The sequence below is a fragment of the Odontesthes bonariensis genome, chromosome 9 (assembly GCF_027942865.1).
Source record: "Odontesthes bonariensis isolate fOdoBon6 chromosome 9, fOdoBon6.hap1, whole genome shotgun sequence".
NCBI lineage: Eukaryota > Metazoa > Chordata > Actinopteri > Atheriniformes > Atherinopsidae > Odontesthes > Odontesthes bonariensis.
The window spans coordinates 13708601-13733891 of record NC_134514.1 but is presented as its reverse complement, the minus strand read 5'-3'; the positions used below and the strand labels follow the sequence as shown (position 1 = coordinate 13733891).

Here is a 25291-nt window from a genome sequence, read left to right as displayed (position 1 = left end):
TTTTTAAGCTAATTTTCTCATCAAACCTAATTGGAAAATTAGCTTAAAGGAATGCAGTGTCCCAAATCGTTCTGTTACGTGAGACCTTGTGATTGGAGAGCTTCATCAAAAAGCCTCTATGTTGCCTTAGGTTCTGGATATTTATTTAATGACGGGGTGACATGTTTCCCCTCAGTTATAACACAGTGTAGGCTGAAGCAACTCCAGTAAGGCTCCTGGTGAGTTTGTTTCAATAACCAGAGGACAGTTGCTGCCCTAAAAAAGTGGCAATCACCCAGAGGTAAAATACTGGCTGTGTTCACTTACATGGACTAAGGTCTTCTCAAGTGAATCTATTTATGTGCACATTTGAGAGGCTGTGACGTGTGGCTCTGTGCCGACGTCAATAGACGATTACCATCCGGAGCATATTTGTGCATGTGTTTTCTATGCCTATGAATTTGTGTTAGAAGTAGAATTGAGAATTTTTTATTTTTTTTTTTATATCTCCTGTCATGTCACTTGGAAAAACAATTCAAAGTGATTAAATAGTAGCCACACTTTCAGTCTGAATTTATTAAATGTCATGCCTATAATTCAGGTTACAGGATCTGGAACAGAACTTAAACTGCAGCTTAAACATGAAGTGTATGTTGTTGGTTTTTTTGGTGCCTGTGAATAAATTCTGACTGAATAGAATGACTGTAGGGGGATATCAATCTTTAGTGATGGGATTTTTATTATCTCAAGGTTAAGAAATCTAAAGGTTTTGAGATGCCCCAAAAGCGTTCTAAATGCAGCTGATTTGGGGGAAAAAGCTAATGAATGCGTTTTTCACTCCAATCCTGTATGTCTTCTGATAATGAAATCATCTCATTCCACTTAACTGCAACAAGCACATAGTTCTGTTCCACGAACAATGAGCGGGCAGAAAGTAAATCATTCCCTCTTCTAATCTATCACAAACCGGTCTCTAAGTGCCGTGATTAATTTCGGTCTCCCCCTCTCTGTCGGTCTCTCTGGAGACTCTAGCCCCAAGAAACAGAACTGTCAACTCTCTGGAGGCTAGCCCTGGCCCAGTGTCTATTTTTACAATCCTGTTCCTGATTGGCCAACAAGGTGTGTGTGTGTGGACGCTCATGTCGTGTCATAAGGTGCCTCTGTGCCATCTGTTGGCCTGAGTAGAGCTGCTGTTATACTGACCACGCCTTGCCAATCTGTCTTAGGGAATGCAAAACACAACATTTGGCTTTCCGTGCTCTTTTGTAACACTGTCTATATCAGAAACTTTTGGGGGAAGCTAAAAATGAATAATAATGATAATCAGGAGAATAAAAATAAAATCTTTTTCAAGTGAAAAAGATTAATTGTGTAGCTGCTGTTTCCAGCAAACAGCTGTATGTGGTTGAGTGTGAACGTTGAGAGTTGATTCGAAATATTTCTTGGGTGTGTTGTACTGCATAGGATTTTTTTTAGAGAAATGAATATCTTAACCTTACAGACCAACAGTAAACTGGAACAGATTAACTTGGCAGGTGTAGTAACAGTTGGTCCATGAGTCACTACTTGTCTGTTCTGTGAGTAGAATATCAATTTGCTGTCTCACAAGAAGTGCTAAATAACTGAATCATATTTGTGTTGGAGACTTAACTAAGTGAAACAAAACAGAACACTTGATAATGTTGACTGATGGCTAGGAAAGCTTATGACTGACCCAGCACAGTATTGTCCGAAAGAAAAGAAAAAGTCACTCGTCCAGTTTCTCAGCAGCACCTCTAATTAGTCAGTAACTGGATATATTTTGGAAGAGCGTGGTACTTTTGCTTAACAATGCAAATGGCTTGCTGTTATGGCTTAGCACAATTAGATGTGGCACGGATTAATGAGGGATATCATGGATGGCCTTGAATAACAAAAACGGGCCACAGGAGAACCCTCAATGCCCGTGTCAGAAAGTAATTTCCAACCATCACATCTGTCTGAATGTGAGATGAGGATTATGAGCATTTCCCTGGGCACAAATAGTATAATAATGCTTCTAAGGTGATACATATTCAGTATAATAGAAAGTCTACAGACCCTTTCAAGTTCGTTCAAGGCTTAGGTTAACTCCTCATTCTTGATTAAACAAAGGAATAAGTGTGAACATGCGTTGTTGTTTGACTGTGTGAAAGGCTTGTGATGAACGGGCAGCCTGTCCAGGGTGCACCACGCTTCTCGCACAGTGATGGCTGAGATAGGCTACAGCCCCCTGTCACCTGTAGACGGGCGGAATCTGGATAATGAGCATTCCTTCGTCTGTATAACCCCTCACAGTTGATGGTGTATGTCGGAGAGAAACCGAGCCACGGTATGGGGGAAAATTATTCATAGCCATGCAAGATGGGATTGTGTCATGCCACAGATCAAAGGAAGTGTGCTAGAAAAATAATCGGTGTCATTTCAAATGCCCCAAAGCACCGTGTACATCCATCATTCTGAAGTGGAAGAAGTTTGAAAACGCCAACAATTGATGTTGATTTGGTAATCAAGGACAAAGGGCCATTGTCAGACAGGTGTTCAAAAGCCTAATGGTTAATTTGATTTTCTTTGTGTGGATGATAATGCCGTCCCTTCAGTCAAACGTGGTGATGGCAGCATCACTCCGTGGTCTGTGACAGGACTTGGGGTGACCGTTTATGATAAGGTAACAGTGGAGACAGGAGAGCAGAAAACAAACTTTCTCCAGAGACTCGCTCTGGCTGGCTCTCTCTAATATATTTGACAAACCACTCACATATGTTTATTATTTTACAATCCAAAGTAGTGTAATTTTCTACTGTGAAGCCTCATGCAATGCTTAGATTCATCTCCCGCCCCTCTTTCTCAATGTAAACACACCAGATGAAGGCAAGTTTATTTGTAGAGCACAATTTGTACACAAGGTAATTCAAAGTGCTTTACAGCTACATAAAATCACAAGAAGGCAAATAAAATCATTTCAAAAAACAGAAAAATAATAATTAATTAATTAAATTAAAAGCGAAGAGTGCAGATAAAATACTTTCAGGTGTCATAAGCACAGCTAAATAGAACTGTTTTCAGCCTGGATTTAAACATTGTCAGAGCTGAGGCCTGTCTCACATCTTCTGGAAGACTGTTCCAGATTTTAGGGGCATGAAACTGAAACGCAGCCTCACCTTGTTTAGTCCTGACTCTGGGCACCAGCAGGAGACCCCTCCCTGAGGTTCTCAGTCCAAGTTGGTTCATATGGCTCTAACATGTCAGAGATGTACTTTGACGCTAGACCATGAGGAGACTTGTATACAAGCAGAGATGTTTTGAAGTCTATTCTCTGAGCGACAGGAAGCCAGTGCAGAGACCTGAGCACTGGACTAATGTGGTCGTATTTCCTGGTTCTAGTCGGGACTCGAGCAGCAGCGTTCTGGATGTAACGTAGGAACGCTCGCTACTGTTCAGTGACTTTTAGACCGCTTCTGAACCGTCCAGCACCTTTTTTTGCAAAGAAAAGCACCCAGCAAAAGATGAAGCAACCACTTGAGCACACCTTAAATATTTTCTGTACAAGACTGTGTGCAAGTCAGCTGTCATGTGGTTCTTGTTCATTCTGCAGCTCACTCAGCGGACTGCAGCCGAGGAGTCAGCTGTCACATTTAAGTGACACTTTTAAGGTAGTGCAGCGATACATGGTCTCCCTCTCTGTGCTCCAAGCAGTACAAGGGACAGGTTGTCTTGCAAAGAATATAATTAAGGTTGGTTCAAAAAGGTTCTTTTACATTTTTGCTCAATACTTTTTTTGCAAAAATGTGCTGAAATGTTCTTAAGCGGTCTAAAAGGGGACGAGCGCCCCTGCCATCACTGTGACTTGATCAGGCACGTTTGCATTAAGATCGGAGGCCCATGTACTGAACCTTAACCTTTGATCTTAATGGTAAATGATTGACTTTGGCCTAATATTTATAAGAATTGTTCTTAAATACTGACACTGATTATGCAAAATTATGCTCAAAATGACTCGGGCTTGAAAGGGAAAAACATGCATTGCAACCAGTCCAGGTTAAGATTATTTGGGGAAAAGTATATTAAAGTTAATTTGATCCATTACTGATGAAGTTAAATTTGAAAAATGTGACACTTTCTCTCGGCATTAATCAGAAAAATGAACTAAATCTTTATGGCAATAAGCCAGATATGTCAATTGATAGTTCCTTTTGTGGATATCATAAAAATTGAGTTTTATGCTCTATCTGTGTTTGCATGGGCTTCCTCTGGGTGCTCTGGTTTGCAACCACATTGACATTCACATTCGTTATAAGGATACCCCTTTTGCTTTTGCCGCTGACCAAGATAAAGGCTTCAGAGCAGCAGTTGGTCCCGAGGTACTGCCTTGTAGTTGCACAGCCTTCCCGTGTTAAGATGGATCACAGTCAGGGGGCAGATTTCTCAAGGAGAGCATATAAAACGTGTATAAAATGGGACGAAACGGATGAGCTTCTGTGTGATGCATGGATGACCCCTGTGTTATGATCATAGTCTTTTATTCAGATATAGTTAACAAGAGGCCAATTTTTCAGCAGAGAAATGCAGCTGTACGTCATGAAAATGAACCCAACTGAAGGCATTTTAATGGGAGCTGTGTGAGTAGGATAGGGGGAAGAGACCTATGGATTCTGTAGGTCTTGTTGCCACTGGCCACTTGCACACAACAGTGTTTTTATTAAACAATATAGTTAACTGGGAAATAACAGCATAAAAGTTTGTTTTTGGCTCTGCACAGGAGGCAACTAATCAGTAACTCGCTTGATTTAGATTATTAGATTTATTTTTTTGTTGGTTTTGTTGGCGTACAGTCGCACACGGTGTATAATTGCCAGTCAGCCAGAGTAGTGTTTTTCATGACATTAATGTAGCTTGTCTGGTTCATGTTCCGGCACACTTTGTGTGTTATAGTTGAGGACTCGGCAGCCAATAATCTAGGAAAACGATATCCTGATGTGTTGTTTTTTTTTTTTTTTTTTTTTTTTAGTGTCTCACTTCACCCAATCTAAACCACGTAACTTGTATTATGTAAAACTGAAACACAACAGCGAGTGAAAAATGCATTGTCAAAAATGCCATTTCACAATGAAGTTACCTGAGTTACAGTCGAGAAAGTACTCTAACTCGGGTCTTCATCTAGCGCCGGCCTCTGACCTCCAAAAGCATATTCTTTTGCCCGTTAAATATGAAGTAACAGCTAATGTGTTACTGATGAATCAAGTTTTAGTATCTAGTTCTTGTTTTGCTGGGAGACTGGGTTGGTCCAGTAGGGACATTATGTGAAGACAGGAAATACCAGCTGAGGCATCATTTTCATGGCCATTGTGGTGAGTGCCCCTTGTTTATTTACTTCCAATTAATAGTTGGCAGGTGTTTTCGACCCTGTTAGTATGGGAGGTGGGAAGTCTGTTTGTGATTGACTTCTGGTGGGTGACGTCCAAATGCTCAGCTGCAGCCAGTCGTTTCCATGCCAGCAAGTGAAGGGAGGGAGACGGCCATGGTGAACATTCTCCAATATTTATCTGGTAATGGAACGGGTTCAGACCCCCAGTACCGCGTTCGGGTCCCCTTCTTTTAGCCAGCGCACGTGATTGTCCCCCATAGCTCCGTAACCTTGATGGAGAAGCACTAATGCCGGTTGTTATTTTCATTAATGCTTTAATCCAATTACTGTGTGGTCTGCCCTAATCACAGAGGAGTTTGCATCATCTTTGCTACGTTCCCAGATCATTTCAGAAGTGGCTGCACACTGTGTCACCCTACACAACATAATGAGTGCTCAAGTGCTGCTCTGCCTCTCTGCTCTGCCCCTTATTCTGTCTGGCTGTATACGAAATGGTGCATTCCCTCCTATTGATCCTCTTCCTGGTGGAGTCACAGGCAGGCTTATCCGGCTCTTCCCAGCTTGTCTGCCTTATGAATGGACACACAGAGAGAGCTGTGTGCATGTGCCAGGCTTCGGGGTAATGTGCAGTCACAGGCATCTTGTGGCTGAGTGGTTATTTTGGCTCCCTCCCTCCTGCCCTCCTGTCCTCCCGGTCCCCCTTTTTGCCTCATTTCTGTTAAAGTAATAATTATAGATGCTGAAATTTTCCCACTTTACACAGCCTCTGTGTGTTTTGTCCCGCTCAGCCTTAATGTCTTTCTCGCAACTAGCAGACGGGGAGGTTGCAGGTTTCACGGGAGTGTGTCGTGACTAGCACTAATGGGGAAGTCACCGGAGATCCACGCTCATGATTAATCTTGAAAAATGAGCTTTTTTTTTTTTTTTGACAGTCTGTGGTGATTCACTGTGTTCACAGAGAAGTTAACATTTATGTCATTGTTCGTGCCACTCAGAGTCTCTATCCTTGTGTGTAGTTTCCGCCCAAGACCTGAGCTGAAAATAAAATATCTTTGCAGACTCCCCAGAATTCAGCCTCCAAGAATCTTTCCATCTCACTGATTATGCATGTCTTTTTTAGACATAGTGACAGATTGCTCTCTCAGTATTTGTGCAGGTTGTACAGCTCTGCTGGGGAGCCCCAATCTGGATGAAAATCAAAGTGGAAATTTCAGGTGTAATTATTATCTCACTCCATTGGATATCTGTCTTAAATGACAAAACATTTTTATCTCTGAAATGTTGTGGTCTTTGTATAAATTGACTTGCAAACAATTCATCTCTTTCTTTTGCTTTTTTATTTTTATTTTTTCTCCCTCCCCTTACTTCCTGGCCTGCCTTGTTTTCAACCGTCTAAATACTGACTCATTACAGGAGCACACAGCATTGCATGATGGGTCACAGACGCTCAGCTCTCTGCCTCCCTGGGCTTTTGTTATGTGGTGCACAGCTGAGGCAGATGCTGAGGGGCACTCACAGTAAATTGCCTGAATGAGGGCAAATTCTGTCGACCACTGAGGTGGAGTGCACCGTAACTCATCGAGTTGCAGCTTATCTTCAGCACAGAGAGGAAGTCGAACGTAGCTCACAGAGGCGCACACCCATTAGAGATGGATCGTTTTTACCTCATATTTTGGCTGCAGTTTGGGTCATTATGTTTAGTATAGATCTCATGGCTCCAGTTGTAAAAAATGTGCTCCGTGGCTTTTCTATCTTGTCCTCAGTAGTAGAAAAAAAAAAGGCATTTGAGAGAAAATGGTCTAAAATCATGTTAGATTCATGCACTGTATTTCGCTTGTGTACGAAGCCAGTAGAAGGAAAACACTTTCTACCGTGTTTGTGTTTTGGATCTACTAAAAGGATGTTTTTCAGATTAAAAGCTTGTACGTCCCTATGGGATTTCTTAATGTTGCTTTGAGGTTTGTGTCGAGGTCGGCATGAGAAAAATGTTCCAGATTTAAAATCCTTAAAGCTGCAGTCTGCAACTCTTTTTCAAGCATAATGCCTGGAACTGTCTGGGGATTCTGAAAGTAGTACATTAAATACCCCAATACAAAAAAAAAAGAGTTCTCTAGGTCCCCTATATGTCCCGCTAGGTCCCTCCAAAGCCAGCAGGTTTGTTTACAAAATTGCAGACCGGACCGGTAAAAGGTAACCAATCAGGTTACGAGCTGGGCTCTGCTGCCTGTCAATCACCGATCGTGCACGCGCGATACAAGGTAGGCTCGTCCCCACGCTTATTTATCTGGACTATTGAACTTCATTACGGGCTAGTCTACTTACTGTGTCTTCCATGATCGCAAATGACAGGTGAGTTGATGAATGAGGAGTCGTGTAGGCGCATCTGGCGTGCACGAGTTCTCATGTGTTTTGAAGGGGCGGGACAGGAAGTTGAATAACTTTTTATTTTTCGGTTAAAAAATAAGCATTTCTTGCATTTTGCGACTACGGAGGTCACCGTTTTCAACTTCAAGCGTTCTGATAGATCATGTAAACTCTTAAAATGCCAAAAAGTAGTACTTTACGTATGACAACAACAAATCTTGCAGACTGCAGCTTTAAAAACAAGCCTTCTATTTGATTTACAATTTATTTTGTAAATCATATTTACAATGTTGATAAATAGTTATTTATTGATTTATTTATTTTTTTTACATATAGCTAAATCCTTTGGTATTGTAACTCACACCAAGCTACAATAAAGCATTTTCCTGGCTTATGACAAAATAATAATGGTTAGCCTATGTGGCATTATTTCAACATATTTTCCAGTACCTCATCATCACAGCCAGACACATTTCAAACAGCTGCTTTTTTTAATAAAAGATACAAACCTGAATAGTGTCCACTGAGGCAGCTCAGCAGCTGCTGGCTCAGCCTCTTATTCTAATGTGTTCGGCCCTATTATATAACCCATGAGCATGAACATTACGTCAGTATTTCAAGTGATATTTTAGAGGTTTTTTTTTATTTTTTATTCTTTCTTTACATCCAACGGTCCACCAAAAATAAGTCCTGGTATCTGCGGACTGTGATAACAAAATGTTTTTAATTTTCAAACATGATTAGTCTTAATCTATAAAAGAGATTTATTCACATATGAATTACATTGTAAGCCTCTCTAAGTGTAGAAAATGCCCTGGAAAGATGATTCAGGATTAACATTTAAATTTTACAAGGGTAATTTGGACCGTAAGCTTCGCAATAGATATAATTAAGATCCTGTCAGTGTCGACATAATTGTACGTCCTTTTGGGTTGGTACATAAATATTTCTTTTAAAGCCAATGCGCAGAGATTAACTGTGAGCCACAGGCCATCTGTTATGGTCTTGCATTTAAAAAGTGATGCAGAAATTAAATGCTGCAAGAGTCTAAAGCTAGGCAGATATCGATGCCTCAGCCTGGGGCTATAATAAGGGAAGCACAAGCTGAAAATCATAGAAAAAAAGAAAACCAAACTTACCCATGATTAATGACATTGATTCATTATTATACCATTAAAAACAAAAGCTTAATTCAACGGTTTTCGCTCTATTTGTGTGGTTAACTCATGCAGAATTTGGAGTGTCATACCACCAATTGCATAACTAGTGAAGGCAGTCATCGTGATCGGTTGAAATCATTTGTGCTGTTTTCACACCTCTTCAATGTAAATAGTCACTCCTCTGAGGCTGCACTGCTACATCCAATCATACAGCCATACAAGGGAGCGGGAGAGAGCAAGTAGTGATGTCAAAATAGGGGGAGAGGGTAGCTGAGAAAGACGTTTCCATAGCAACTAGTAGAAATTAGTATAACTGTGGCTGAGAGGCATGAGCAGCAAGCAAACAACCTCTTCTTCCTTAAAACTAGAAAGTCCTGAACACAGGCACTGTAGATATGCCTCTAAGACTGGGAGCTCAGTGCTGGCTCTCGTCTGAATTAAACGCTTTCTGGTATTTACATTTTCTTTTTAGTAGCGATCTCAAAGAATGAAAACGCGCACCGAAACACTGGACTTGTGAGTCTGCCCCTGCTTTAGTGGAAACTAAGGATGTTTTAAACATCAAGTTGAATAGATTCTCTGTTTAGTTCTTGTTTCATCACTTATTATTTCCGTATGAATAAACTAGTTTGCTCATACTACCAGTAGCAAATCATTTATTTATTTATTTTTGTTCACGATAGCAAATCAACACCATAAATTGGTCTGAATTAGAGAGTTAAATGAGTTATATGCAGCTTTTCTTTGCTGAATAGCGATGGACAAATCATTCATAAAGTGTAATATTCAGAGTCAGTCTTTTGCAGTACATCATAAATTTTCAATCAGCCTGTCCTCACATGCCGCGAGCGATGTCGCTCCGTCCAGCGATGACGCCGAACTCTTATAAAAATCGCCTGCGCTGTCTCTATCTGGACGACATTTCGCGGCGGCGTCCCGTTCTTATTGGTTGAAATAAACACTCTGCTTCCTGTTGACAAGCTAGTTAGCAACAGGTCAGCAAACCCTGGCAGTTAGTGGTTAAAGCAGAATATGGGGCATACAACCGTATGCAGGCAGGTTTCTCCGAAGAAAATTTAGAAAGGCAAGTCCTTCAATCTTAGCCTTTTAGTAAATTTTGGGGAAACAAATGGGGCAGATTGCAGTAGAGGCTCATAATCAAGCTAAGCATAATGTGCTTTACTATACAATCAATATTAAAATTGGGTCTCTTTAAGCATAAGAACAATTTCTTAAGCTTTTACAAGCAAAACAAACCAATTACTTCGGTAAAAATAATCATTAGGTGCTGCTGGGTAACAGCTAGGCTCCATTTCCAACAGTTCTAACAATAAAATGTTTTTCTACCGCACTTTTTATGCAGCACAGTTCCCTGAAGCTCTAAATTCAAACATCATTTTAGAAAAACATTAATATCAGGACTTGTGTATAAATGAATTGGCACCATTACTGAGTCTGAAGCACTTAATTCTTGGTGACATTTGAATTCTAAAAGAATTTGTTCAGACAAGGCTATTTGGTAGACGGACTGGCTTCACACATGTATTTGTGTGGCTGTTTGTGTGTATGTGTGTCTGTTTGTTTTTGTATCCTCGTGGGGGCTGCAAACCAATTGAATGGGAATTAGGTCACTATGTGGACCAAATCGAGATGCCCATTTCTTGAGGGTTAAGGCTCGGGTTTGAGAGTAGGATAAGTGATTAAGGTGTTCATGTTGAGGGCATTGGTCAGTTTTAGTTTAAAGAGCTTAGAAAGCTTTTTCTGAATGTTACATCACCTACACAAAAAAAATATACTGACCAGCTGCAACACAAAACCCACTGACAGGAGAAGTGAGTAACTATGATAATCTCTTTATAATCTAATGGTCTACCAGGAAATCTGGAGTCCAGGCATTCATGTGGATTCTACTTTGACATCAGCCACAGCTAAAAGTGATTAAGTACAACAGCCCAAAATAACATGAATAAATTCAAACTTCATGTGTCGGCTACATTTATGATAGCTGCATATTCCTCCGGTAAGATGACTGATGGGAAGGATTCGGGGGTAGAGACAGTACCATGAGGCAAATTAACACATGACGCTGGATGCAATCGTCTTTAGTGCAGAGTTAAGTCACCTGTACAAGGCTGGCACTCATTAGACAAAATTAAAATTAACTAAAGAAAAACAAATCTAATATCCGTGACACGGTAGATGTGAATGGGAGTTTTTTGTTTTAGTGATTGGGCGGCTAATTGTTTGCCCCAGGTTTTAAGTGCTTCCCCTTTCTGAAAAAAGACTGTACGTATTTGCACTTTTGTGTAACTGAAAGTCAAGTCTGACTAATTTCAGTACCTCCTCTGTGGGTCCCTCAGTTTTACAATGTTAGTTTTCACGTTCAACAAGAGGGATTACATCAGAATGAACCCGGACTTTTCTCTGAGCAAACATTAAGGTGGTTGTTAGAATCCGTGCTCCCTCCTGTTTTCTGATCTACGAAGACAGGCTCGGTTTGAAGGTGAGTTCTGCAGGCACTGAAACTGCTTTGAAGCTGTGAGTGGTGCAAGGGCCTTTTATACGTTGAAAGTCCTGATATTAATGTTTTTCTAAAATGATGTTTGAATTTAGAGCTTCAGGGAACTGTGCTGCATAAAAAGTGCGGTAGAAAAACATTTTATTGTTAGAACTGTTGGAAATGGAGCCTAGCTGTTACCCAGCAGCACCTAATGATTATTTTTACCGAAGTAATTGGTTTGTTTTGCTTGTAAAAGCTTAAGAAATTGTTTTTATACTTAAGGAGACCAACTTTTAATATTGATTGTATAGTAAAGCACATTATGCTTAACCTGATTATAAGCCTCTACTGCAATCTGCCCCATTTGTTTCCCCAAAATTTACTAAAATGCTAAGATTGAAGGACTTGCCTTTCTAAATTTTCTTTGGAGAAACCTGCCTGCATACGGTTGTATACCCCATATTCTGCTTTAACCACTAACTGCCAGGATTTGCTGACCTGTTGCTAACTAGCTTGTCAACAGAAAGCAGCGTGTTTATTTCAACCAATAAGAACGGGACGCCGCCGCGAAATGTCGTCCAGATAGAGACAGCGCAGGCGATTTTTATAAGGGTTCGGCGTCATCGCTGGACGGAGCGAGATTGCTCGCGGCATGTGAGGACAGGCTGAGTGAAAAGTACGCATTTTAATCACTTTTTATCAATCGCTCACTCTCGTTCAGTCAGGATGAGGTGTAAACGTGCTTGCAAGGCAAGTTTATTTGTATAGCACAATTCAACAAGGCGATTCAATGTGCTTTACAGATACATTAAAATAGTTAAAGTAAAAAGCACGATTTAAATTTTAAACAAAAAAAGAAAGAAATAAGAACAATAGATAAAATCAGATAAAATCAGTAGTTAAAACTCTGAAGCACGTGGTGAATTGGACTTTGTGTTCTGCGCACGGTCGAAATTTTTTCCCGGGATCATGAACCGGAAGTCAAAGGAGACGATACTACTGTTGTTGTTGCCGTTGTGCATCGCGTTTGTGCAACAACCATGCTCATCACAAATTAAATGTAGTGGGACGTAGCTTCATCTTTCCCTCCGTTCGCTATCTTTCTCGAATATCTGAGTTTGTTGTTGTTGTTGGTGGTGAAGCGGTCAACCGGAAGTGGCTCTATTAGCAATAGTTGAAATGGGTACAGTGCCACCTATCGTACCGGGGTATGACATGCTTTGTGCCAATGATTCGATTCATTCACCGCCATATAGCCAAGGATAATTACCCTTGCTGAAATAAGGAGCATAACCCAACTATAGCTATAATCGAATTAATCTCATCATGTAGATCCACTGATTGTTCCAAACCCCCCCCATTGTGACAGCACTCCATGACTTCAACATGGCCCAGCCGAGCCATGTGTCCACCACAATGCAAAAGCTGTTCAGGAATGGCCTGAGGAAAACAAGAAAGAGCCACAGGCATTAGCATGGCTTCCAAACTAATCAGATCACCCATATCTGAGAAGCATCTGTTGGATGTGCCAAAAGCCTGAGCAGTATAGGCTCCACTCCACAACTCACAGGACACAAAGAGTGTGCTGCCATGCAGACAGGACAACCTCAGAGGTTCTGTTTCTGCACCCCAAAGGGTTGGAGAGGAGCAGGTAGATTTAATATTAGGCCGATGCCTATAGAAGAAAAACCCCCCAAAAAAACATGAGCATTTACATTAAAAGGAGTGTATAACAGCACAAGGGTTTGTGCCATATGGAATAGGTCACATAAAATTTCTAATGTATAATTAGTGACTCATTCCCAGTCCAAGTGTTTGGTATTCTGTTTAATTTAAAGACGGGTCAGATCCTTTGTTTATTGTAGATTAAAAAAAATGGTAAGCAGGGCTTTAAACTGTGACTGTAAGTGTAGCAAGCTTAACGTTTAAGTTGCTCTGAATGTTAGTGTGTGTGTTTTTATGCTGGCAGAATAGCTAATGAGCATAATCCCACACAGCAAGTGAGCCGAGTCGCTACTTGGGTCGAGGCTTACTGCAACATCCCAAAGCTTTGACTGCAGCATCGAGGTGTTCTAAGATAACTACGGAGGCCAGAGGAAAAATGCCAGGCTCTGCATAAACTCTCATCTGTATGGTATCCTTTCCCTTCCTATATCTTATCTGTTACTTCAAAAATAACAGTGTCTACCTGTGGGTAACTCACATTTCAGATCCAGTTCGAGCCCCGAAAGGGTGGATTTAAGCGACATGAGACTGTTTAAGGTCTACCAGCTGCAACCGCTGATTACTTAAGCTCAAGGACATCAATGTACATCATTTTCATTCATGAAATAATCCCCCTTCCACCAATATCGTTACATAGTGAGACAAACACATCCATACACATGCAAGCACATGTGCGTGTACTGGTACGAAACACTTCAGTACAATGCCTTATAGCTATGCTGAAAAAATAATTGATATTCTTCCTAAATATAACCTAAACAAAACATTTATGTGTGAACTGGGAATAGCACAGTCATGTCTGCTCCTGAAGTGCAGCTAAAGGCTGATGGAGATCATGACATACAGTCCTTTCCATTTCATTGCATCATACTGTGATCTGCATTTAGATGCTGCAGAGAAATTAACTTTGAAAAATGATATGTTTAATGAGTGTTTTTCTCTTGCAATAAATGTAATGAGTTTTCTCTAAGATTCTAAACACTGCTGTTTTGGTGATGACCTGCAGAGACATGTATTATTGACAATGCAAGCTGTCTCTTATAGTCATGATCAGCCTGCATCAGAATATGACTTTGCCCACAGCTACACTGAATGTTGCATCACAAATGAACTGCTAATGTCAGAGCTACGGTTCCTGTATTGCATTCTAATTTTTATTTCTTTTGGTTTCCTACTTGGTTGAAGGAAAAAAAGCAAAAAGACTATCATCTAGATTAACTGGGCATTTTCTCCTCATATTGTGGTGCTGTTTTGGCTGACTGTCTCTCAGTGCTCATAAATTGTTTGTCAAGTTGATTTAATGTAAATATGATTTTAATTTGCAGCTCAAACTAGCGATCTGAATCTGTCTTTTGGCATCTGATCATTAGGTTTGCAAAGACGATGTGTTTCTTGACTCACTCCTCTTTCATATTTTTGGAATTATTGCTGTGAAATTGATTTTAAAGCTAAACCCTTTCGAATGCCTCTGGTTATTTTCCTGACACTACATGGGCAGTCATGGCTCAGATGGTTGAGAGGTCATCTAATCACATCTGTTTCGATCCCCAGCCCCTCCACGTATTGATGTGTCCTTGACCAAGACACTGAGCCCTCAGATTGCCCCTCTTACACTCATTGTTGTGCGATTGCAAAGAAAAAGGAGCTGCATATGCAGACTTTTGCAGGAGTTATTTTTGTGAATAAATGAATGAGAAAAACCTTAATTATTTTCAAATCATTAACTGATGGATTGCCACCTCAATGTGGAGGAGAGGTTTGTAAACCGCCGAGAGTGGATGAGATTTGCCCAGAGATGCTAAAGGATATGGTGGGGCTGTCTTGGCTGACATGCTTCTTCAATGTCGCATGGAGGTCTGGGACAACGCCAGTGGAGTTGCAGACAGGGGTGGTGGTTCCCATTTCTAAAAAAAAGGGGACTGGATGGTGTGTTCCAACTACAGAGGAATTACATGACTGAGCCTCCTTGGGAAAATTTACTCCAGGGTGAGGAGGCTTCGTTCAATTGTCGAACCTTGGATTCAGGAGGTGGCGTGGTTTTTGCCCAGGTCACAGAGCAGTGGACCAAAGTATTACCCTCACAGAGTTACTGGGGGGGTCATGGGAGTTTGGCCATCGAGTCTACATGTGTTTTGGGGTCTTCGAAATGACTTACGACCGTGTTACCAGAGGGATTCTGTTGGTATTTTTTGCCGCTTTTGCAAGCTATTCTGTCCCAGTATAACCAAAGCAAGAGCTGTGTCCTCGTTCTTGGGTCAAGTTGAACTTTTTTACTGTACGTGTTGGACTGTGCCAGGGCTGGCCCTTCTCACCAATCCTGTTTATGATTTTCATGGATAGGATCTAGAGTCGCAGTCGGTGAGAGGAGGGCATCTGGTTAGGATGCCTCCTGGTTGCCTCACTTTTGAGGTTTTTCGGGCAGGTCTAAGTGGGAGGAGATTTCAAGGCAGACCCAGAACCTTCTGGCCCAGGAATGCCTTGGGGTCCCCCAGAACGAGCTGAAGAATGTCTCTGGGGAGAGTGATGTCTGGGTTTATCTCCTGAATTCACCCCCAGACCTCCACACAATGTAAAGCACATTGTGGAACCTTCACCTCGTTAAATGGTGCTATAAAGGTGTGGACCTTTTATACCATTGCATTGTAGCTGAACACCAGTTATTTGATTCCCTCTGTTACAGTTGGTCAGTGCAGGTTGATTTTAGAGGAAGTCCCCCCACTTTGGGAATTCCTTTTATGTTCATTTTTGTAAAGGCAACAGAACTCCAGGTTCAACGGCAGAGAGATCAGATTATATGTTCTCCCAGAACTAGGTCACTCTTTTCTATTTGAATTGTTTATGCCTTTGTAGGTCCCTCAACCAGCCTTTTTTGGCCATCTTCTTTCATCCTTATTTTAAGTACCCTCATTTATCCTTTTTTTTTTTAGCCTACAATTTGCCTACAATTTGCACTTTAAGATTAGCATTCCTTGGAAGGAGTACTACAGTTTAGGTTTATTATTTTCACTGTGACAATTAAGAAAAAAGAATAGATGGTTCTAATTTGTGTTGTTCTAATTAGCTCATTTGTAAGTCGCTTTGGATAAAACTGTCTGCTAAATGCATAAACATAAACATAGTGTTGTGCAATGTTTTGTTATAGATGGGATCTATCTAAACAGAGAAAACAAGAAAAATGAGAACTGAAATGCTTGGACTTAATTAAATACATTCTTATTAGTGAATTTTAAGGCTTTGGAACTGGCTCGTTGATAAATCATGATGCTAAAAAGCTAGTAGTAGTAGCGGTCATGTAGAAATGTAATATAGGAATTCGGTTACTCATTATTTTAGGTCACAAATCTTCAACAATGCCACAGGCTTTGTGAGGTAGTACTCTTGTAGGCTCTGTGAAGTATTACATGCTATAATGGCACTGGAACATAGGCAGTGGGTCCTTTAAATCCTGTGGGTGGTGGAGGGTTCTATTTGTGGATCAGATTTATTTCTATGAATTCATGGTCAGATTTTGATCTGAGGAGTTTGACTCCGGAGCCATTGCTTTGGACTTCGGTGACATTCCTTCAGTTGTTGCCTGTCAGTTTTTGCAGACTGACATGGTGCAGTGGTCCGCTGGGGGAACCGCGTGCTGTTAGGAAGTTTGGGGTTGTCCTTGGCCTACACACAAGGTTTAGGCAGTGGTGTCTGTCAAAGTAACATCCTCATGAATGCTGAGACCCAAGGTTTTGCAGCAAGTCATTTATTATAATGAGATGGCAAATATCATTCAGTTCTGCTCAATAGTTGGAGTAGTCAGAAGTGTTGATGTTGCGACTTATCAGCATATAGTGCACAGACTCAGCCTTCATTTTGAAAAGGATCTTGAATGCATATTCAATTTTTAGACCTCACGCTTGCTTCTTATAATTTGGCAACCCCTGCTTTGAAAAAGTTTTTTTTTTTTTTTATCCTTTAACAAGTCATGAGCTACAGTATCTTGTTAGCTTCCCTTTTATATGTAAAAAGTGAGCTGTTGGTTGAAGAGCAATTAGCCTGTCTTCATAAGCCTTAGTGAAGGGGAGCCACCGCATTGCTTTCTATCTGAGGGAGCCAATTAGTGTTTAGCCTACAGAGCGATTTAGTTTGGAGGACTCTGTGCAGGTAAAGAGCAAAACATTTGGGGATAGAGCCAGAAAAGGATACTGGATCATGTGATGGAAATTCCCTGTGGGACCCTCGCTCTTCTGTCAGGTTGCCTGGGGGATGGGAGAACAGTTTTGCATTGTTGGTTTTAATGGGAAAAGCAGTGTTGTGAGGTATACTGGCAGGTATTAAAGCCTGGCTTACTGCTCTGTGAATCGATGACATTAATTCAGTGCATACAGGAAATGCAGTTTGATGAGAATATGTGATTTCTAAATGCTTAAAAGTGTCACAATGTTTTTCTTATTGTTAGTAGTTCAGCAGTAAAGTTTATCGTACCTGTTCCTGCATATAATGTGGACTCTTACCTTCATTAAGGTTAAATGAGTAAATTGTGGAATCTACTGTCATTCTGCTACAAGCATTTTGGATGTTATTAATGATTCCACAGCTTCTGCATTTCTGCTATATTACAAAGTATACGGTCATCCTTAACCAGTTGCAAAGGGAATAATTGTCTAAACATAACTTTTTAAGGCCAGTTACTGTAAATAACGTGTTAGTCCCTTTGTTAAACACAAGTTGAATCTCACGATAGTATAGCATATGTGAGATTTCTGCTCTCCATAATTGCTGCCTCACTTCTGGACCATCTTCCTTATGTTTGACCTTCATGATAGTGAATCTCTTTGGTGCAGAACCCTTTACTTTCTGACTTTTAAGGAAATGTCAATTTTATAGAAAGACTTGAAACAGATTAAGAAGAAATGCATTTTTAGTTTTTTTCCCACTTGATGATGGCCTTGTGTGACCTGACCTCAAGCACAATACATTTACATTCACACAACCATGCTCATTTTGTAAGATAATGATGGATTTTGACCCCACTCAGTCATGCTTCTTAGTGAAGCAATAGAATCCTGATTGTGCTCATGGGAAGTTAAACAGCAAAAAAGTGATTTGTTCTGATTATGCACAATGGTATTTCATTACATACTTCTCTTTGAGTCAAATAAAAAAACAAACTGTCTTTTTCATCAGTCTCCGAAGTGCAGACTCTTACTGAGAGATATATTGCATTTATTTTTCCCTACAGCAGGATTTCTGTGATGTTAATGTGCTTCTCTCTCAGAGCCCAGTATAATGTATAAATGCCTGTTTTGTATGATGTCATTGTTTTCAGTACAGGTGGCTAATGAAATGCTTCATGATGTGCTGAGAGCACTGATTAGAAAAATAAAAACAAATTAAATCTCAATGCATTGCTTCTCCCACATGTTTTATAAATGGAAATTAACATAGATAAGTATTTTTAATTTACATTTTTTGTATTTTTTTTTTTTTGAAGATAAATTAGAACCGTGGTACTGGTTCTTCCTGTCAAATGTTTTGAAATCATTAATTGTTTTTGTCATCTCTGTTGAAACGGCACGACTGCTGGAGATGAAAGAAAGGGAAATCTTCATCCTTTTGTGTGTAGAGCTGCAAAACGCCAGAACTGGCATAGTTCTCGACGCGTATGGACACACATTTATTGGTCCTTCTGTTTTTTCAGACTCACTGAGAATCCAAATGTATGTTCAAAGGTGCAGATGTTACCACTGGGGCTATAGTGTTGAGGGAATTCACCCACTGGTGATTGTGGGTGGTTCAGCAGCCTTTTATTAGTGTTACATTAGCATCACTTTATTTTCAGTCTCTAGGTATGTTGAGTGATCGGGGCACGCTGCCCGCTCAATATCAAGACCTAGTTCAGTTGTTTTTATTGACTGTTTATTCAGTATTCAGTGAATGCACATGCGTGCGTGCCTCTTTATTTCATATCATATGCTGTTACATATTTTCAGTTATTGTAACAAGTCTAGTTTCCCCCTAAAAGCAAGGGAAGTTGCAGGTACTCCAGTACCATCGGTGTTGATGTTAACTGCTGACTAAACTATTTATTTAGTTTTTTATTACTTCATGCATTCATTTATTTATGTAATTTCTATGTGATTGATTTTATTACATATACAGTGGCCTTAGCTGTGGCTTTCAGTCTTGGACTTGTCCTATTCTACTTCGGATGATTAAACTCGAAGTGCACCTTCAGCTAGATTCTCTGTCTTTGAGGACATCAGGTACATATTGACGCTCCGACTATGAAGTTGGGGCTCTTTCAAAATTCATAGGATGTAAATCAGAGAGGTGCTGCAGGTGGCTGCCGGTGATGTTTCCTGCAGATGGCTGACATTAATATGTCAACACGTACAGTTCTAATTAACTCGTGAATTAATTCCGTTTTGATCTCTTTCTCTGTCCTAGTTGTCCTGAGATTTAATTGTTCACTTTTTTTTCCATCTGTAGTTTCACTGGAGGTGCAGATCACACCAACTTTTGGGGAGATTAGCCTTGGAGAGTCCAAATTCTTCATGTGCGAAGGTAAGTTTAGCACGCTGTCCTGCCTTTATTATTTTTACCATTCAAACTTGGTACTAGTTACAAGTGTGTTGTGTTCAGTCACATTTTCAGGAAGAGGAAGCATAAAGTGATTTGAATAGACAAAAAATGTGAACAGTTGATGATTGATGATTATTACAAATGTTATTATATGCTTAGGAAATAAAAGATTAAGCTAAACTCAAATATGCTGCTGACTGGAAGTTTTAAGATTATATTATTATTTTGTGTATTTTTGTGTATTTAATAAATATATGATATTGTGATAGACAGGGAAATAAAATAAAAAAACATCTGATAAATGTTTAGAAAGTTGAAGTGCAGCAGTGAGAGGTGTGGTAGAAATTTGCACTCAAAGCTCATCTATTTTATCCCACAGTTCCTATGAGGAAGAAATGGTTTAAACTTCCTCCTCCTTTCTCTCCAATTTTTTCTTGCTCTGCATCCACATCATCTCCTCTTTAACCAGCCTGGTTTTGAAGTCTTCTTGCATCCATTATTTGGGTTTTGGAAAGCTCTGATCAACTGCTCCAACAAGCAAACAATTTTCCCTTTCATAGTTATGCATCGTAACAGAAGTAAAAAATAGTCAGAGTTACAGTAGAAATCATTCCAGCAGCTCAGCATTGAAACCAGCATGAAAATGTTCGGAAAAAAATCATTTTTTATTGAAAAATAAATCTCATTTGAAAATCTAATTAAGATGTTAAGAAAGACACAACATGTCTAGAGCTACTGCAGCAGGCTGCCACGAGTGCTTAGTGTTAAACATGTTGAGTCATTTACCTGTGAGACAGGATTTTGTCAAAGCACAGAACACTACTGCTGCGTTTGTAGAGCCGAAAGGTACAAATAGCCTTTAAAATAGATGATTGGAACCACTTACAGCTGTAGCAAGTAACAGTTTGAAAAGCAAGACCAAATCCACAAACAGTTTTTCCCCCATACCTTCTATTGCTTAAATTGCTATTTGAGGCACTCATGGAGCGATAGACAAATAGTAAAAGTGAACTCAAGTGCCTTGGCTCAGGGGGTGAATGTAAACTTGGACACAAGATCAAGATTACATGACTGCCATATATTGAGAAATGGAGTGATCACTGTAGACGAACGCTGGTATTTGATCGGGGTTTTTGTGGTGAAATGCAGTTGTCTTGATGTTTATGTTTATGCATTTAGCAGATACTTTTATCCAAAGCGACTTACAACTGAGGATATAACATTACAGCTAACATCAAAGCTAACAATGTAAAACCGTATGTGTGAATATAGGTTGGAAAATAGCTCTCGATGGATGACATCTGGAATGCCTGTTAATGCTGTCATTGTACGTAATGTTAGTTGGGGATGTGTGGCTAGAAGTATACTACTTGAAAGATGCTTTGCTGCAAGTTGATCAGGTAAGAAAGGACCAGAGAACATAAGAAGACTGTTTTTGTTCACGATGCGATCGTAATCAAGTAATCATGCTTCTTGTTAAAAAGATTTTTCCTCATACTCTCAGCTGCAGACCAGAATGGGGTTCAGTTATCCAGGTGTGAACCTGAATGTAGATTATGACATTCATTACCCCCCTTTGTCTTGCCATGACATGAAAATACTCAAACACAGGTTCCGTTGCATGCAGGAGCGTGCACCACCCCCAACATTCAGTCTGTTGGCAGTAGTTCACATCACTCATGGAAAAGAAGTCCCTTATAGATGCTTGTTTTCTTATCTGCTCTCTCTTTGCCTTTAGTTGTAGGCGTTGCCAAGCAAATAGACTGGTTTGGCCCAAATGGGGACAGGATAGAGCCAAACAGACCAGACATAACGGTAACCCGCAACGATGAGTCATCCTCCACCCTCACACTTTATAAAGCTGGGACTGAAAATGCTGGGACATACAAGTGTGTCGCTACCAATGGAGACCGGCAAGCAGAGTCAACCGTCAAAGTGAAAATCTTCCGTAAGTGTGTGCCCCCCCCCCCTGTCCCTCTCCTACCACCGCATGCAGCAAATCACAAAATTACTGAGTGATATGAACATAGAAGAAAAAAAGAATGATTATTGAACTATTTTTATTTATTTTATTGACTGCTCAAGGGCAACACATTACTCTTTTTCTTTTCAAGTGAGGATTTTTCATCAGTTCAATAAATGGTCGGAAGACCATTAAAGGGCTGTTTAATGATCCTGTCTGTTGTGCAGTTCTTGTGAGTAATGGCTTTTATTTTCCATGAATGCCAGGCATCAGCAAATGTCCATCAGAGATGAAATCCTTTTCCAAATAAAACTTTTCTCTTGGTATTTCTAGCCTTATTACATTGCTCTCATTTGAGTCTTCGCGGGAAGTGGTCGACCGTCGAAACGTACCAAAGCAGTATTTTACAAAATAGGACTGCAGCTTTTTTGCCAGTTTGGAGTTTGGCTAAGTCCATAATTTAATGAAGCTTATAGTACTAACAAACTCCCACAGATCGTTTAAATAGTTACTCCCACTGTCATAGCAGCACACTCTGTGTTTTACCATCTAAAGGAAGGGAAAGTAGCAGCTACAGCAGTTTATAGGAGAGTTTATATTGGGGCTGGGCAATAAAACGATCGCAAAATTAGGTTTGGATTCAGTAAAAATGATGACAAATAGATTAATCCAATGTGCAAACTTTGTCGTCTGTTGGTGAACGCCAAAACAGGAAACGCAACCGATGTGTTTAATCACCTGAAAAGGCGTCTCCCCAGCAACTATGCAGAAAGCATGAAAATGCAAGTATCGTCTCATCATTTGTTGCTGCCTCCCCGTGTGAAAAGCATTCAAAACGAAGCGAGAAAAGGGATTTCAACGGTAGTTAGATATTTCATAGTAAAATACATGATTCAAATGTATGTATGTATGCATATTTAATGGGAATTTGTGATTACAAATTTGACATTGTTTTTTACTTGTATTGTTTCTAAATATGTTTGCACTGTTGGGGGTTCATATGGTGTAAACTTAACTTTGGTTTATAAACTCTGTTCTAAAGAACTATATGAATGAACTATATTTGTTTTAAGTTGCAGTCACTATCAGTGTACTTTTGAAGGTAAAACAGCATCAACAACCTCTATATCGTGATCAAGATTGAGACCGATCGATATAGAAAACAGTATCGTGATGATTTTTTTTGCCATATCGCCCAGCCCTAGTTTACATGCAAGCTTGTGTAGTCTCATGATATCCTCCCAACTAAAGTTACATGTTAAGCCTTGATGGGCCAGCAAGTTGAAAGCCATCCTGAAGCTTGTGTCCTCAGTTAAGTCAGTACGGTAATAACTTCCTTATTTTTAGAATATTCTAATTGCCAGTCAGCTTTAGAAATGACCATAGCTTCAGTTCTGGTAACTTGCTTTTGGTAATGAAAAGCTTTGGCAGTTAAAATGGTTCACGACTACATATTTATGTTGTTGAAAACTCTGAATTTTGTCAGTTACTCACAAGTTATGTTATGAACTTGCGAGTTCTTGAAATTCGATTTACTCCTGTCACTTTGATCACGCTGTTGCACGTGCAGTATCCTTTTTTTAAAACAAAGGCTTTTTTTTTCGTAGATTCTGATCCAACAATCCCACCAGGCGAGGGCATTTTTTTACGAGACGAACCAAATCCTTGAGTGGAAAATATGTTTTTCTTGTTTAATTTCAGAAAAAATCACCTTCACAAATGCACCGTCCCCTCAAGAGTTCACCGAAGGAGACAACGCAAACCTAGTTTGTGATGTCATCAGCTCACCCCCACCCACTGTGCTCTGGAAATATAAAGGCGCCAAGATACAGATGGAGAAAGATGGTAAGATGTTCGTGAGCAGCCTGAGATCCAGATTTCACTTTCACTGGTGGTTGGCTGCTGTCAGCTGTTGCAATCTCATAACTTTTTCATTTGAACAACTCTAAATAATGAATGGAGGAATTTAGATACTTGTTCTTGTAAATGTAAATTGAAAGATCTAAAGTTTGGTCTAAATAAGAAAATATTATTGACCAATAAAGAGCATAAACAACATAATCTAAGTGTATGAAAGCACACACACATGCACCCAGAGACGGGCTGCTTAATAATATATAAACATTTTCACCAAGTCTTACAGACTCAGTATTGCTCATGTGTTGCTGCTGCTGTTGCTGCTGCCTCTCATCTCTCGGGTTAGGCTTGTGCTTTGAGAGGAAAAATTTATTTGGTCTTAAATTTGAAAATGCGACCCACACCGTTATTCTATTTTCACACTGAGCGATATAATTATGCCAGTGTTGGTACTGCTCACTGGAAAATAATAACGTTTGCTCATGTGTGGATTGTAATGGTGTTTTGGATTATTACATGGACACATTTTTCGGTTCCCATTTAATCTCAACCTCAAAACGTTACATGTTGCCTCGGGTCATATTTGTCCTTGCCTCAAGCTTGTTGAAGCGGTGTTGGATGTAATAATGCAAACTGACCGAATGGAGATGGAATGAATTAATTTCAAGCTTTATTAAGGATAGGGTTCAAGGGGTAGGGTGATACAATACGGTGATACAAGTAAGAATAACACCTTCCACAATTATTCATAGACGAAAGCAGCATCTGCTCGACTAAAACCTGACTGAGCTCTGTTGAAAGTTGGATTGGACAGAGGAATGCTGTCAGCAGATTTAAATGACCTGCACAAATATCTCCAAATGCAGATTTATATTACAGCAGAGCAAGTAGACGCACCGAGGATGGCAAACATCTGGTTTGTGCTTCAACTTCAAGGGGCTTTCATCAGCAGCCTCATATTATTATTGTAAGCCACTGTGAGCCTCTGTAAGCTGCCGTTTTTTGTAACAACATCACAGGTGAACAGCATACAAAAAGCTTCATAGTCTCTGTACACATACTTCCTACATTAGTGCATATATCCAACAGCGTTGTTGATAAATACCTTATCATCTGACAGATAACTTGGAATGTAATGTCCTGAATGAATAAATGTTTTTACACCTTAAGCGCCAGGACAGGAACAAGAAAAACCTCTAGAAATCACAACATTATTCTGAGCTTCATTATACCGTCATATGTTACAAAGTAAACCTTTCACCCTCTTATAGTCCTCACATTACCGCTGACGCACAACAACATGCGACGCATTGCAACGTATCATTATTTATTCTATATAAACCAAACCTAATGCAGAGGTAATGTGTGAAAACTACAACTACTTGTAGAACTTCCTTGAGTAGCAATATATTTAGGGCATCGTTTTCTGGTTGTTGTTATCAGTCTGTTAGATCATTGGGGAGGAATTTTGGCCCACCCTTCTGATCTACGTTGCTTCAGTTTATTCAGTTTTATGGGCCTTTGCTTATGCATAACTCTCTTAAGTCCCGCCATAGCATTTCAGTTTGTTTTCACATGACCATACCTGATGTATAGCCGCCTCAAATTGATGTATATATAGATAGATAAAAAAATATTTTGAATAAAAAAAAAGTTGTTGAAAACTTTAAAAGAGTTGTAAATATGTATTTTCTTTAAGGCAAAACTGCACATATCTTTGCAAAGTGTATGATTAAAGCCAAAGTTCTTATTGGTAATAAAAATATACTGTTAATGTACTAATGTACTAATCTCAAGAA

General features: G+C 39.9%; 1 protein-coding gene across 8 annotated transcripts in view; it reads left to right on the top strand.

Annotated features, from left to right (window-relative positions):
* Window positions 1-25291, top strand: part of ncam1b (neural cell adhesion molecule 1b) — a 77028-nt gene that overhangs the window by 17365 nt on the left and 34372 nt on the right. For all 8 annotated transcript variants that reach the window (XM_075473209.1, XM_075473208.1, XM_075473207.1 and 5 more), the window contains exons 2-4: window positions 19580-19654; window positions 21411-21620; window positions 23337-23480. In XM_075473209.1, coding sequence (XP_075329324.1) covers window positions 19580-19654; window positions 21411-21620; window positions 23337-23480 — 429 coding nt within the window. The remainder of the gene's footprint in view (window positions 1-19579; window positions 19655-21410; window positions 21621-23336; window positions 23481-25291) is intronic.